The sequence below is a fragment of the Camponotus floridanus genome, unplaced genomic scaffold (assembly GCF_003227725.1).
Source record: "Camponotus floridanus strain SB8 unplaced genomic scaffold, Cflo_v7.5 scaffold80, whole genome shotgun sequence".
Lineage (NCBI taxonomy): Eukaryota > Metazoa > Arthropoda > Insecta > Hymenoptera > Formicidae > Camponotus > Camponotus floridanus.
The window spans coordinates 107,175-124,275 of NW_020229850.1; the positions used below are offsets into that span (position 1 = coordinate 107,175).

Below are 17,101 nucleotides of genomic sequence, written 5' to 3' on the forward strand. Positions count from 1 at the left end.
TTACTTCGCGGGAGTTGCTCTAGAATTTCCTTCTGCGAAGTCCTTCCTTTCTTTTTCTCTCGGCACATCCGTTTTCTTCACGTCGAAAGTTAAATAAAAAATTTTTGCATAAAGAAAATCAAACTGCTTCTCAAAAACTTACATAAACTTTAAAGTTCTTCTTAGAAACAAAAAAATATATATAATAAAATAAGCCATAAAAAAGACTTTATTTTTATTAAAGAACTGTCATTTTTGATTGATTTTGTATAAAAATTGATAAAGAAATGTTGCGTAAAAGAATGATATACCTTCGAACGGTCGTAAACGGATTATGCGAAGCAACGTACACGCACCGATAAATTGCGTGTATGCGAATCCGCGAAACCTTTTTGCATGCAGTTCGCGCAGTACGCAATGCAATAGAGCTTTTTTACATGCTCGGTATCAAGCGTCCGCGGCTGATCAGTGATAAATTGTGATTCGAAAACTACAATGTGTGTGTTACATGTTAATGTCAGCTAGCGACCGTTTTGTCGAATCGGCTAACGACGTCGATGCAAATTTATGCTAAAGAAAACGGAAAAACGATTGCTTCTCGATTCGATAATATCCGATGAATAATGAAGGACTCGGAAGGAAATTCGTGATGAACCCCGATCGTCCTTCGATAATATGATAATGAACGTGAGGCGAGATCGTTTGCCGTTTCATTTCGAGAGAGCAATTATCATTAGGTAAAAAAAGAAGCTTCATTTTGGATGCTCTCGTCTCATCAGACGTTAATATTTTACGCCATTAAATTGTAAGAGATGTAATATTTCTCTCGTTTCAATAGATTTCGTAACGATACAAATTGTATTTTAGAAACTTTTCATAACAAATAGTAGAATGTATATATTTCGCAAATTTTAATTATGTGAAAAGACTAGTTTATGTAAAAGATTTAGGGATTATCACAAAAACCACTGATGACTAAAATTGCAAAATCATTTTAGAATGCAAAATTGCCTATGTAGTATAGTGTAATTTTCATTTCCGCAGCGAGCGGCTACAATGACACTCTATTGTTCGTCTATTATTAAAAGTGATTAATCTTGCGGAGATACTTGCGCCAGTCGTGTGGGATGATATTATTAATATCAATGAATATATCGTTGTCCGCTGAGGAAAAAATATTAACTCGCCTCGATCATAAATCAACGCATTGTTTCGGGCCGTTACCGAGGCCCGAAGAGTGCGCGTCATTGTCTGTTTAGCCGCGTATCGCTATTAAACTCTGATTTATGAATGATCCGTATCGTCATCGATTTTCGAAGTTGTATAGAGATGTTACGCTTGACGTTTCCTAAATCGCTAAGCAATCACTCACGAATTAAAAGCAAATTTGAAACATCTCGTTTCATTTTTAAGTTGATAAAAAAGGCAGCGTCCTCTCAGATTGTAATCAGCGATAAAAAAAACATGTGACGTACTATTTATTACATATTCCGTTGTTAAATATTTATGGTTATAACAAAAGACAAATTGAAAGATATCTAAAAGGGTAGAAGAATTTTGATCTTTTGAAAGTCTTCACAATGTCTTCTAGACATCTGTTAATTGCGTTAATATCGGAGTTTTAATTATTTTCTATTTTTTCTCACGTTTTGCTTGCAATAGATTAAATATATATTTATATAAAATCTTGTCGCACGAATAGATACTGTGTCGGTACGCGAAAAAGTGTTGCATTTAGATAAAAACATTAAAATTTCAGAATTTAAATATCTGAAGCCTTTCTATATTATTTTATCAGTTTTCAATGTTATATATCCCAATTGTCTGAAAATTTGCCGTCTCTATCGCGAGATTAACATTATCGTGTATCAAATAGACGCTTTTAATTGCGTACAATGTAATTGCTTACGTCAGAAAAGATGGATCGCATGGTGTTCCGATAGTATCAAAACAGGAATAGATAATTAACGTTCTCGTCCTCTCGTCAGCGAAATTTCACGATCTATCTTTGTCAGTGCAAGTGTTCCCCAGATTCAATGACTAAGGCGAACCGCATCGCCGCTTTTTTTGTACAATCTGATAATTGTGTAGCAGGTGATTAACCTCGGTCAAACAAAACAATCTACACGTTTATCGAGATTTCAGATAATTATCGTATACATTGCCAATTGTGTACTTCATCCGGCAATTTATGTCATGAATGAAAAGTTAAAATAACCGCACATTCGTGTGCGACAGGACGATGAAAAGATTTATCTCGTATGTGTATTTTTTTGAATGTCGTGTCAATGCTCTCGTTGCAATCAAATAACAATCTCGAATAAAAATTTGAATTTTCGTGTCCATGCAGCAAAACTGTACGACTAGAAAGGACAGAAGAGACTCGCGACTTTCTTTTCGTTTTTATTATATTATTTGACTGCACGAGATTACACGCTATCGCGTTTTGCAAGAACTGGAGAGGCCAGGAAAGCCCAAAATATATCTGAAACACATTCAACACACATCCTAAACACTTTCAGATGTAGAGATCGCGCTGACTTTCTTCGGTTTTGCCTTCGGTATTGTCTGAGAAATGTCGATACTTTCAACGGGATCGATCTAAACTTTACAAGTCCACAGACTTGTAATGTAAGAAATTTTCTTTTTCTTTATTTTGCAATCGATCCAGAAATATTCTCCAATCGATCACTCCTTGTTGTATCGTTTATCACGAAATGTGTACGAAATGAAGACTTTTCTGGTGATCTCGCTCGTATAAAAAACTTATCAGTAGTAAAGTCGTCGAAATGGTTAACATCAGAAACACGTAATGTGTTCCTGATGTTAACCATATTCTCGACGACTTCTCGACGAGACTTCTCGCCAATAAAATGACAAATGACAATTCGTGTCACTCGATTGTACGTGTGTATGTTGGGTGTGAATACGTGTGACTTTCGAAAAAAAATCGACAAGGCCCTTTCGTGAAAGGGCCACTCTAACAGATGGTCTCCAACGGCGCGGTTTTGGTGCTCGGGTTCTGCGTAACGCTGTCGCCCATGCTGGGCATGCCATGGCTAGTCGTACTATGACCGTTACCCTGTCTACCGGCATTGGTCTGCGGATTTCTGCTGAAGAATCTCTTGAGCGCCGCTCTGACCTGCGGCTGGCAACCGACCGTCGCGAAGATCAGCACTCCTTGAAAGGCGTTTATCAAGTCGGTGAAGTACCAGATGTACTGCGGGCCGCCGACCGCCCATGAGACCACGTCCGCCACCCAGGTGATACCCATCACGATCACCAGCTTCATGCATATGCGGCCCAGCGTTGCCCTGAAAGCAAAGAGAGACGCAAAATTCAAATATGTACCAATATAGCTTCTGGCGAGGAAATGCTTAGCGTAAAGAACGCGTTTCTCATCTAGTCTCACAAGGAAAGGTACCCAACTGTCACTCACGGATTCTAATGAAACTTTGTACACTTGTAAAACTATGCAAAATAATAGACACGTATTTTTTTTTATCTGCGGAGAAGCAATTTTAAGGGCAAAAACAACCCCTTGTATACAGGGTGGGCCATTTTTTTAAATGGAACCACCTACTTTTTATTGCATATTCTTGTAGTTTATCTCGAGAGCTTTCCAAAACATTATAATAATGTTACTGTACGTCAAGTATTTTCCGAGTTATAAGGCTTGGAAGTTACATTACAGTAAATGGGGCAGTTGTTTCAGTTGGGTACCTTTCCTTGTCAATTTCGTGGTACTTAGCGTGCATAGCTTTAAGAATCTTGTTCAAAGATAAGGATGATACGACAATGATGATAACGGAATGTCGCGTGGAGATGCAGTTCGCGTGTAATTTCAACCAAGCTATCGGTTAACCCGCACGTGTGAACCGCAGAGGGACCGCAGGCGGAAAAGATCATGAGTGGAATTGATTGTAGCTCGGTTAGCATTTCGCTATTGTTTACATTACGTTATCGTTGTGTCGACGACATTAAATGGAATCCTGCGAGGAATTATTCAACGCGCTACAACGGGACTCTGCTTGACGGTTAATAAAGCAATCGTACCCTTTACACGTGACGTGACGTGTATAATAAATGTAAACAGTGCGCGATTAATTGTTTATATATTCGATATGCGAGACACGTTTTGTAACGAATATTAAAAGTAATTATAACGTCATTAATGTTATTAGTTTTGAAATCTATGCTTTCTTTCTCGAGTTACAAAATACAATGTCTATTCAGATTTTGTAAAAAACTTTTCTAAAATTTTCCTGGAATTTTTGTCCAAAATTCTACGTAAGAAGAATATTTTAAAGACTTTTTAATGCAACTTTCTAAAATAAATTCTTCTAATTGTACATTTTTTAATGCGATGCACTTATACCAAGGAAAAACAGAGCCACTTAAATTTCAAGTTAGATTTGCAAATATATTGAAAAAAAATTGAATAGCTTTTGATAAATATTCTTAACATTTTTCACTTGCATAATATATTTTCCCTTTTTTATTACTAACAATATCTACTGTATATTCAATTTTTTAAAGACATTGCATATATAAATAAAAATAGATATATATTTATAATATATCTCAAACACGCACATAAAAATATTCAAAAAATTCAGCGGATGCTGTTGATAATGCAAGAGCAAAATTACTAAGGCGATAACTTTTTAAAAAATTTATCCCAAAAATGAAATTTCATGAATTCTCTAATTTTTCCAGGGGTATAAAAAAATCCCCGAGTATTTCAGATCTTGTACATTTTTCCAGGGTATCTTCAGAATAAAAAATAAAATGTTAATCATAACATTTTTTGTGTCCTAGAAAGTCCACTCTAAATTTTAAGTTAAAATCTAAACTCATTCGTCATATGTTACTTATTGACAAACTAAAAATGTTAAATAATTGACACAATACTTTACATTTATTTTTGTTATTGTGACTTTAAATGTAATGTGAAAATAACATACAAATTAATTAAAAATTACATAAAAAAATAGTTGCAATAACTCGTTAGAAATGTTGAGGACATTAACATATAATAGTACAATAATTATTTTAACTTAAATTATTTGTAATAGAAATTTGATTTTAGTATAAATTTGATTATTTTTGTATATTAAAGATTCAAGATTATTTGAAGATTCACTTTAACTTTTCTTAGAATGTTAAACTTGAGACTTTGAGACATATTGATTGTTCAAAATGATTATGTTAAAAATACTCAAAATAATACTCCATTTCTAAAAGACACATACAAAATGTTAAGTTATGAAGTTGAGATAAATGTAACACATGAAAATGTTATAAAAATAATAACATATAGATTGTATGTTAATTTTACATCGAAGTACTAATCAAAACGTGTAGTAGCACAAGAAAATTTTAACATGTGGACGCACAATTTTTTACTGCGCCCAAATAGATCAACTCACTCCACGATATTCGTATCGAAGGACATAAAAGATATCTGGCGAGAGCCGCGATAATATTCTTCACGACGGAGATGTGACATCGCGAAAGAAATGACGCCGGAAAATTTCGCTACCAGTCGTTACCATTCGTTATACGAGATGAGAACGTCCAGCGAGAATCGCACATTCGCGTAGAATCGATTCGCCATGCGGTCTGCATCGCGTATAATATATGCGTCCCGTCGCGGGGGCCTCGAAGTCAAAGGATTATTAATGCGCCCCGTCAGAATATTCGCAGCCCGTAACAGCGCGCGGGGGCGGAATATAGGGACATATCGCAGAATTATGGCATCATAATGTCGCTCCGCCCGTCCGGACGCCGGTTATCCTGGCTTGCATACCACCGAGAATTCTATTTTCGTTTTGGCGTTGCTAATTATTATGAACGCACTCGGCTCGGTCGCGCGAATCCCAGAGGAGAAGCACTCCAAAGGGGAAATGCGCACGAGTACCGCGATGGGCTGAAAATAACGTCGATGGACGAAGGAAACGGACGGAGGTCGGGGATGAGAGACGATGACGTCGAAAATGATTTGGGAATTTCATTCGTCCAACATCGCCCGAATTCCTCGTTAATTCCATCCTGACTCGATGATTCTCGAGGCGACAGAGTTGGCCAAAATTTCACTATCTTCGTTCAAATTGTGGGATGCGCTACGCAGTTTTATTACTCCTACCTAAGCGAAGTAAAGTAACGATATCATATAATGGGCTCTGAAAAGTTTTAATCGTCTCTTAAACACCTCTTTCCATCGTTATTGCCTAGCTGTTAAACGAATGTATATACATTTTATAGCAGCTTTAAATTACACTTTTATAGCGGCTTTAAATAGTTGCTTTCGAGAAAAATGTTTTCTTCGCTCAAGGATATTTTCGTATTAATTCAAATAGAATAGTTCCAACAATCGTAACGCGATTGAAAAACATTTTACTTTCGCGATGTGAAACGCAACTGCCGAGAGATTTTCTTCCATCAACCAGGTAATGTTACGTTTGTGTTTAAAGTTTCCGTTCGCAGAAACGCTACACGTATTACCTCTATCATATATTCAATCAAGAATTTTACAAAAGCGAACAGATGGCGAATAAGCGAGAAAGATTTCAAAATGTTATTGAATGAATGCGATACGATCGATCATGGTACATGGAACAAAGCGCAACCGGAAATAGGATGTTTCGATTGGAATATGTGCAGAAAAGTACGGTCAATATTATGAGTATAGCGAACAATAATAACCAGAAAATTCCTACGGGGAAAGGTGAAGGACGGGCGGGGAGAGATCGAATGGTCCACACATGGACTTCGTAAATATTGAATCTCGCACGACACACTTCACAGGATCGGTTGAGTGTGTTGTAACGCGAGACAATAAGGGATGGGAGAAGAAATGAGAAAGCGAGGAAGGGAAACGCGAGAATTTCAGGGAAGGCAGCTACCTTGGCACAAAAGACTCCAAGAAAGCTGTCCATTATCGAGGATCGAGAAAACAGGAAGAGGAAACGGTCCCAACAATCATCGAGCTTTTTGGTTTTATAGCGCGATTCCTATCGTCGAGCAAATAGATCAAAGAATAGATGAAGTTATTGTAGGACGCACATTTCTCTCAAGTTTTCTGATAGACATGATAAAAATATATTTTTTAAATAAAATTTATATTATATTTAAATTATTAAATATAATATTATATTATATTTAAATTAAATTTATATTATATTTTAATATATTAAAATAATTAAATAAAATATATTTTAATAATTTTCATATTAATTTAATATTATATATTTTATACACATATCATTATATATTTTAATATTAATATAATTTAATTCTTTAGAATGATAAACATTAGTCTTTTACAAGATATATAGCAACCCAAATTGTGCGACAAATTGTTTAAAGAAGAATAATCGTGAAATTGTATGATAAAAAAATGAAATCAATGAGATGCAATTATTAAAATTTTACGTTTTCATTAACACAGCTTTGAATCTTCAACGAGAAGGAACAAGAGTCACAAATAAATTACGCATCGATTATTCTCCTGTTTAATCGACAGAACGAGCGATTGATATCGAACGAGTCGTGCGAAGAGAGCTAAATTTGGCGAAGATGAAAGCAACGACGACGCGGATGAAAAACGACCTGAAATAGACAGCCGCGAGCAAGCATTTACGCGAGCATTTATTCGTGCTTGCAAATAAATGTCAATCTTTGCGGGCAAGAATGGCGGAAGGTCTGCGAACTCGACGACGGAGTTAATTGACATGAGTAGACGGCGGAGAGAAATTTGCGCGATGATGACTGGGAAATATCAAATGCGGCCCAGGAAGGGGGTCGACGACTTCGGCTAAAATTTTAAACACATCGCGGTAGTGCTTGTTTACTCGTCGTCACACAGACGGCTTTCAAAGTTTCTTGACGTTCGCGCAGTTAATCATTCATAAGGCGTGCAGTGTATGTGCTATTTTTAAACATGCAATAGACGCCCGGGACTTTACAACCAATGCATACGTACGTAATTCGCCGTAGTCGGAATACGATCGTTCAAAAATTTACAAAAATTTATTTTCGTTATAGAATCTATCCCTTTCAAAATCGTCGCAACGTTTATGTAACCGCGAAATATACGGGAACATTAAAAGCAAGAAGAGATAAATAGGGACAAGTTATGGAAAAAGTCTCGGTTACAATTGCGATATAAAAGTATGAAGTCTAAAGTCTCGCTAACGGATGCACTTGTAAATCTTGCTCGCGAGCAGTTGAACGAGATTCTCGGGACTTTCTCGTAAGAAATCACGGGGAAATATAAAGGTACAGGTATATAACGTGAAAATCCGCAATTTAGGTGCCACAAAGATATCGCGGGGCGCCATATAAGTATATTTATACGACTTTTTCTCTCTCCACGAAAGAGCTAGAGATTATTCTCCCGTGGTCGCGTAGTATCAAAATACTGTCGCGCGTTCTCGGACGTGTGAAATATTTTTTTGCCGGTGAATCCGCGACTATCTCGACAGAAGCGAGACGAAACCGAGGAAACACAGATCTTCACTTTACGCGACCGCTGAAAAGGGGAAAAGCGCGCGACGACAGAAAGTGCATTCGGGCCGGCGAGCTGGATCCATGGCACGTTGGACGACGGTTATTGCGAGTGTTCCACCGCGAATGTTTATGCCACTTTCGCGTCTGTCCTTCGCTAGGACTTGTGAGAATAATTCAAGCCGGCTATTCTGCCTTCTCGGACAAATCGGACGTGACGACCGCGCATTATTTGGCATCGCGTGGACCTCTTTGGCGGTCGTGGAATCCACCACGAAACCATTTTAAAAGGGAATTTTTCACGAGAGCATGTCTCCGCAAATCCGTATCCGCATATATGTAATTCTGTTAACGTGTATAGCAATAATGCGACATTATTTCGATTTAAAAAATATCTTTTACTAATTTATTATTTTTTGAATGTTCGTTAAAATTATCTTTATTTGTGTTTATTCGAATAAACACATAAAATGTGTAGAAACTTTTTTCAAGACACATTCATAGATTTGCTTCTTGATTATATTTATGTGCTTTAATTTTGACGTATATTTATGCGCTTCAATTTTGACGTATTCGCTGAACTAAAATCAGCTGACGAAAATCAGCTTCACTTAACGCAACTTTAAACCAGAGAATACAGTAAAATACAAGAAAAGAAATAAACTTGATAGTGACTTAAATCTGGCGTATTTTACTATATAATTATTTTGAATAAAAAATAATATTATTTCTGATGATAAAAAAGCACCACCCACGGATACGTTCGAAAGTTTTCGCAGGGTAATTTATCCACGTCGAGATGTTCCGGAAACTATGCAAACGTATGTGATGAACGAAATCCGCACCGAAGGTATAGAACAAACTCGGGATGAAGCAAAATCTGCATATGCTATTACGTTTCCTTTGCCAACAATGGCGCGTATTGTGTTCGCGTACATACATCACGACGGGCAAATAGCGTCGTCGAAATCGCGAATTGGGATCGTCAATATCAATCTCGAATAGAGCGAGAGGATGTAAGCGGATCGAAGGGACGTCGAGCGAATGGAAAATAACGATTGCCTGATATCATTCGGCTGGAAGGTAATAAAATAAACCTTCTCCTCTGTGCGCGCGAAGTCTGCGATCTATAAAAAGAATTCTCCGTTCGCTCGTATAGATCGCCGGAAAAATACGAAATGTCAAATATCCATCTATTTCGTAAAGCGAAAAAGCAGGAAATATCTTTGCATTCTGTATCTTCCCATCATATCGCGTTAAACATCTTTTATATCTTTTCACTCGAGCAGAAATTTCAAGAATTAAATATCTTGAATAAATTTAAAATTAAGAATCTATTAAAATTTGCTCAAAGTTAAATCAAAAATTTTTATCAATTAATATTGTGTATAATTGTAAATTAATATATCGAAATCTGAAATAAATGCTTTGAAAGTTTCTCTCGATGTTCCTTCTATCATGCATCTTTTCGCGTAATCCTTGCACCATCAGTTATCCTTGATATTCGAATCCGTCGTCCTATTCCTTCCAGAATAAAGTTCCGTATTCTCACGAAAAACGTGGATCCGGTATTTTGCTTGAACCTATAAAACCTGGTCGTTTCCACGAGCCGAAAGTGTCGTTTCGTACGAAACGATCGGACGTTTCTGTTTCTCGGTCGTGCAACCTCACGTTTATTATCGTTGCTTCGAGACGCGTCGGAAATGGGCCCCTAAACGCAGTTGTTGGCACAATTCCGGGTTATTCCTAGAAGAAATATTACGCGGGACCGTCAATTCGCGTATTGTCGATTCGCCATTTTGTCGTCTTTCTGCAAGGCAAATAATTGGAATGCTTTTGTGATCGCCTGAAAAATTGCGAAATAATCTCTTCTCGTTTGCATTGCAAAGTGAACGCTGATATGTCAATTTTCAGGCGTCCGTCTTAGGATTCTCATTTTTTTTATGTGTATAATTTCGCTTATTTAAGTTGTAATAATTCTTAGGATTCTCATTATTTTTATATGTATAATTTCGCTTATTTAAATTGTAATTGTATATGGAAGAATTTTTTTTCATATGTGTTGTATGCGAGATTTTTCACATCGAGCGCCTTTAATTAAGAAAATACCGCAGGCAAAATTTTGCACGTTTGAGCCCAAAGAGAATTTTCATTCGATGACTTACGTGACAAAAGTTCGCTTCATATTTGTCGTATACATAAAGTGTTATCATTGTCACTCTTCGATCTTTTAATAGATCAAGCAATTGGACGATCAATTGCATTCGATTAATCGGACTCGGAGTGAGCGAGCCAAGTCGGATACAAAAATAAACAGGTTCTGCAGTTTGCGAATGAATCTCGCGCAACAAAAGGGAAGGTCACGGTTCTTTAACTTCTTTCACGAGGCATTTCCTAAAAGCTGCAAAAGTACGAAGAGAGTATCCCAAATTTTACGATCGGACGTAAATATTTGCCCGAGACAAAGGCTGAACGGCCAATGTTCCGCGAGATGAGCGTGCGAAGTGTGTTTATGAATCTGCTGGGAAATCACGTGGGAGAGATAAACGTTATTTTTTTTACAGACGAACACTGGCAAAAGCCATATCCGTCGCTTGCAAGGTTGGCGAACGCCTCGAGACAGCACTGTTCCGCTGAATTTAGGAGGACTATCAGCTGGTCGGTACGTTTAGCTGCCTGGACTAATCCAATCAAACTGCAGGGCGAGCCTTTGTTAATCCACCGATGAATTGACCGAGCCTGAATACTCGTGTACATGTGCTTGGCAGATAAATTGAAGATATACTACTCGGTGGAATACAATTAAACTCTCTTGCATTTTTCATTTTGATAATTTATATGCGCGCGTTCATTTTCTTTCCTCCAATTAACATCATTTTTTAATAGAGTAAATTATATTCGTAGTTTAATTGGTGAGAAAAATAAGCGTAAGGTACAGTGGAAACTATAATACATCACGAAAGCATTGTTACCGCTATTCATTGTACGAGAAAAAGGAATAAATGTCTCACTGCAGGAAAACATATTCCTTATGAAAAAAAACCTTTGTAACGTGAAGAATAGTTAGATATTTGTTGGAATAAATCCATTGTTATTTCGTATAATAGATGGCAAATTTTATCAGATATTTATAAATGAATTACAAAAATAAGAGTTTTGATAGGGTCGAAACGTTACAAATTATTTACGTGAAATTAATAAAAGTTTTACTAGTAAACGACCAAATAAACGAGCAAAATGCATTTCGCTGCTTCGTTTTCTTTAATGCAAAGAAAATATTCGCTTACCTCTCGGTAGTGCTTTTTACGAATTCGCCTTTCCAGAGACCGCACGTCAATTCTCGGGCAGTTACGGCGAAAAACAGAAGATTTACAGCCAAGAGTACTCCGACTGGTCCAAAGAAGTATGCTAGGATTTCCATGTCACCTGCAAAATAAATGGAAATAATTTTAGAAAAATCCTATAAAAAAATCAAATGTATAATGTAACTTATTAACAAGCATATTTTTGTATCGTGACAATACTTATAATAAGACGATTAAATCTTAAACACTGTATTATATAATACCTAATATATATAATAACTAATATTCTGCTTATAATACAATCGAGATTTATTTCGTGTTCTGGAAATCGCGTCTATGGGGAACAAGCGATTTCCGTTCCAAACTCGCTAACGACCGATCGACACGAAACGATCCTTGCACCTGGGTTAATCATATGGTGTTTCTCGTCCGCGAGACGACCTCGAGTGGGTCGATACTCCACAGATTTAAGCGACGCAAATATCCGGATGGTGCGACGGCGTGGCTGTGTTTCGAGTTTAAACGGCGTTTCAATAATAAACGACGCGATCGGCCAGCAGGTTTATCTTCGCGATGCTTAATTCAACGTCGAGAAGGCGCGAAATATTTCGTAGCATCTGCAAAACGCACTATTGCTTGCAAAAGAAAACTCAAGAACGCCTACGATCTCTGCATACCGGAAGTGACATCCGGAAGTAACCCCAATATTTTCATCTTATATTTGCCAATTGCGTTTTACATGTCCAATATATTAATTAAAAATTAAATAATCGTTATCGCTAATATATAAAATGATCTTTTGATAAATGTGCTAGCAAGCTAGGAAAGACGACAGGAAAGAGATGGAAGGATTCCGGAATACGATAGCTTTTCGTAATGCGAACAGAAATAGATGGACGATTTATGACGAACAAATAAATTCCCCGCTCTGCCGACGACGAAGGTTTATTTTCTCATTCATATTGACGTGCGATTCGTTACGACAAGAGGAAAATAGAAGCCGTGAAACGTGTCGCGGCGTCCTCAGGAAATATTCGGGCTTTTAAATATCTCATTTATTCTTAATTATTTATGGTGCTGCGCGAAAAACGCGAAATACGCGCGATCGCGAACGATAATAATAACTGTTGGAACGAGACGTACTTTGTTTTCGTTATCCAGTAATATTCGATAGTCGATAACTTTGCTGCAGCGTCATTGAACATTTGTCTCCCCTTTCGCAGATACTGTTGTTTACGCGCCACCCTGTTACATATATTTCAAACGATTAAATTTTTCGGTCTCTTCGTTACTTGCGTATGCGCACCGTTTGCAAAAGACACGTAATTATTTTTCTCCCCCAAAACTAGCAGCAGAAATTAATTCTCGTATGTTTTCTATTAAAAAATATCGAAATTTTCAATTAATAAATATCAAAATGTCACGATATTATGATTTCTTTTTACGATTATTTTGAATAAATAAAACAGAAAGTACTTAACACGTGATAATTAAAGCATTCAAAACGCATTTTTTTATTACAATTGCGAGATTACTTTTGCTCTTTTAATGTGGAATAATTTTCAGAATTATATTGTTCACATTCATATAAACTTTAAAAAAAGTAGGTCAAAAATATATAACTCACAGTGCTTAAAATGCGTTTCGGAAGTGTGGTAACAATACTAACGACTGTAACCTTTGTCTCTTATTATACTGCTTTTGTCTCTTATAATTTTCCTGCTCATTCAATTGCAAATTCGTGCCATTTTTGAAGAAAAAAATGTGTCTTTATATTTTTGAATATATATATATAAATTTTGTCCTGGAAATTGTAATAAAGTATAATGCATAATATTTTAATATGTTAATATATTGTATATTTTATTAATATTTAGAAAGCGAGAGAATAATTAGTTAAATGTTTAGTATATTTATAGAGTATTGATGAAAGCACCAATAATATATATCTCTCTAAGTGATTTATATGTATATATAAATCATAATCCAGCAATTTATATATAGATTACATATAGAGATAAATCATAATTATGAAAATTATTATAGTAACTGCAATATAATCTGTCATTATTGCATTGTACAATAATAATATTTCAAAAAACATAAAGATTCATCGTAAAACAAATTTTATATATATATATATAAAATGTTTTACAAAACAATAAATCTTTGTCTTCCAAAATATTATTATAATGCATATATGTATATGTATATATTATAATGCATATATGTATATATTGTATTAAAAATAATAGCAATATTGCATCTAAATAATTATATAATACAGAAACATGCATTGTATAGATTATATTATATTATACAGATATATGTTTCTGTTATTGATATTTTTGTATAAATTGTAATAACCTAAAATTGTAAATTGAATATGATCGTTACGATCGTAACATCATACGATAATATAATTATACGTACCATAATTAAGGCTGTAACGATTACAATATATTAATTAGCGGTGGATAAATCTTGTCCCTTCCTCATGATACTAAATTGAGCTTAAATCTGCAGCGTAAACCCATCGTCGCGCCACGAATAATTGCGCGCGAACACCAAGCTTTTGTCTAAACCAAAGTGACGTAAGGCATGCTTCGTTCAACCCTTCTGGAATTATTCTCTCCTTGTTCACTAAAAGTTAATAGCCTAGTTTACACAAATCGTTTAATACGTGTATATCAAATAGTAAATTGGTTTAATCATTGGCTGATCAGCTCAAATGTACTATTTGATACGAATATCAAACGATCGGTCTAAATTAAGCCAAACAAGTAAATGATGCATTCGCGAGTTTGCGAACAATAACATAATATTCTACAGATTAAACGAAAAAGTGGCATATCGAAAAGTGCGTATTGAAAAAAATAAATACTCACTCGGCATTCTTACTCAGAATTCTCAGCGTTTCAATAAAACAATTTATACCGATATTTTAGAAGAAACGCTTTGTCTCTATTGAAATCATCGATAATGTAATCAATATAGAAACGCATTTAAAAAATGCATTTCGCGTCTTCACCCTATAAATGCTGAAAGCATTCGACCAATCAGAGTGAAGAAATTTCTTTATCCTGATTGGTCAAACACTTTCAGCACTTTACCGTCACATTAATGTAATGTCACTGCGACAGCCAATCAGCTTCTTTCTTTCGTCAAAAGTTGATTGTTCATCAAGGTTGCGGTCAAGAAGACACTAAGGATGCTTTGAAGCGTATAATCGACCAATCAGGATAAAAGGAATAAAGATTTTTTTATAATCGACCAATCAGGATAAAAGGAATAAAGATTTTTTTTAACAGAGTTGCGTGTAAAGATATAAGATCGAAAAAGCAAAGTGTGATTAACGTTCTCTATGTATTAACATTCGCGATCGCGTTCAAATTTGCTTCGTGATCGGAGTCGGTCGTTTCGATCGTGTCCTGTCGTCTACTGTCGTGACAAGTACATGGTCCTTCCATAAATCTCGCTCGAAGCATGTAATGGAGAAGGAAGAGCATCGTCAGATTATACAGAGGTATGTAATAAGTAAATATCTTAATAAATCCCGGATTCGCGTATATTTCGTTTGCTTTGCAAGGTAGTCTGCGAAGGGCAAGGAAGGATGGAGGTGGGGGGGGGAGAGGGTCCGCGAGGTATCAGCGTGAAGCTGTCGAGCGCCATTTTTTTTTCGTAGTCGCGAAATTTTCATAAATATCGGGAGTGCCTTTAATACGAATAATTACAGATTATTACGATTATTTTACAGTTCTAATTATTATAAATTTGAATATAACAGATTTTTAATATGCATCAGTGCGCGCAATGCTACCAACCGAATTCGCTACGACAAGTGTTCACTCAGCCATTGTTTGTCTTTTGTTTCAGTCATCTTTTGATCCGCGCCATTGGCGGCCCTACTTTCTAGAAGCTTCCATGGTGTTCGCGCGCACTTTTCTTGTCCTGTCGTGACAAGTACATGGTCCTTCCGTAAATCTCGCTCGAAACATGAAATCGAGAAGGAAGATCATCGTCAGATTATACTGAGGTATGTAATAAGTAAATATCTTAATAAATCCCGGATTCGCGTATATTTCTTTTGCTTTGCAAGGTAGCTGGGAGGAGGAGGAGAGGAGGGGGAGAGGGAGGGTCCGCGAGGCATCACCGTGAAGCCGTCGAGCGCCAATTTTTTTTCGTAATCGCGAAATTTTCATAAATATCGGGAGTGCCTTTAACGAATAATTATAGATTATTACGATTATTTTACAGTTTTAATTATTATAAATTTGAATATAACAGATTTTTAATATGCATCAGTGCCCGCAATGCTACCAACCGAATTCGCTACGACAAGTGTTCATTCAGCCATGTTTGTTTTCTGTTTCAGTCATCTTTTGATCCGCGCCATTGGCGGCCCTACTTTCTGGAAGCTTCCATGGTGTTCGCGCGCACTTTTCTTCGGGAGCAAATTGCATACGTAAAAAAATACAGTTTGAAAAAGCGAAGTGTATAGTTAATGTTCGGGATATATTAATGTTCGCGATCGCGCTCAAATATATTTTAACATTCATCTTGTGCTTTGATATTCATAATCAGTGTCGTTTCGATCGTGCATCCTATCGTGTCTTGTCGTGTCCTGTCGTGACAAGTACATGGTCCTTCCGTAAATTTCGCTCGAAGCATGGAATCGAGAAGGAAGAACATCGTCAGATCACGCAAAAGTATGTAATAATTAAATGTATCTTAATAAATTCCGGATTTGCGTATATTTCTTTTGCTTTGCAAGGTAGTTTGCGTAGAGGGAGGAGGGGGGAGAGAGAGGGTCCCGCGAGGTATCAGCGTGAAGCTGTCGAGCGCCATTTTTTCCGTAGTCGCGAAATTTTCATAAATATCGGGAGTGCCTTTAATACGAATAATTACAGATTATTACGATTATTTTACAGTTCTAATTATTATAAATTTGAATATAACAGATTTTTAATATGCATCAGTGCGCGCAATGCTACCAACCGAATTCGCTACGACAAGTGTTCACTCAGCCATTGTTTGTCTTTTGTTTCAGTCATCTTTTGATCCGCGCCATTGGCGGCCCTACTTTCTAGAAGCTTCCATGGTGTTCGCGCGCACTTTTCTTGTCCTGTCGTGACAAGTACATGGTCCTTCCGTAAATCTCGCTCGAAACATGAAATCGAGAAGGAAGATCATCGTCAGATTATACTGAGGTATGTAATAAGTAAATATCTTAATAAATCCCGGATTCGCGTATATTTCTTTTGCTTTGCAAGGTAGCTGGGAGGAGGAGGAGAGGAGGGGGAGAG

General features: G+C 36.4%; 1 protein-coding gene across 1 annotated transcript in view; it reads right to left on the bottom strand.

Annotated features, from left to right (window-relative positions):
• Window positions 1-235: 235 nt before the first annotated feature.
• LOC105254124 (probable G-protein coupled receptor Mth-like 1) overlaps window positions 236-17,101 on the bottom strand; it is a 167,601-nt gene continuing 150,735 nt past the window's right edge. Inside the window, exons 6-7 of the mRNA XM_025414441.1 lie at window positions 11,778-11,916; window positions 236-3,293 (exon numbers count right to left, since the gene is read on the bottom strand). Coding sequence (XP_025270226.1) covers window positions 2,960-3,293; window positions 11,778-11,916 — 473 coding nt within the window. The 3' untranslated portion in view covers window positions 236-2,959. The remainder of the gene's footprint in view (window positions 3,294-11,777; window positions 11,917-17,101) is intronic.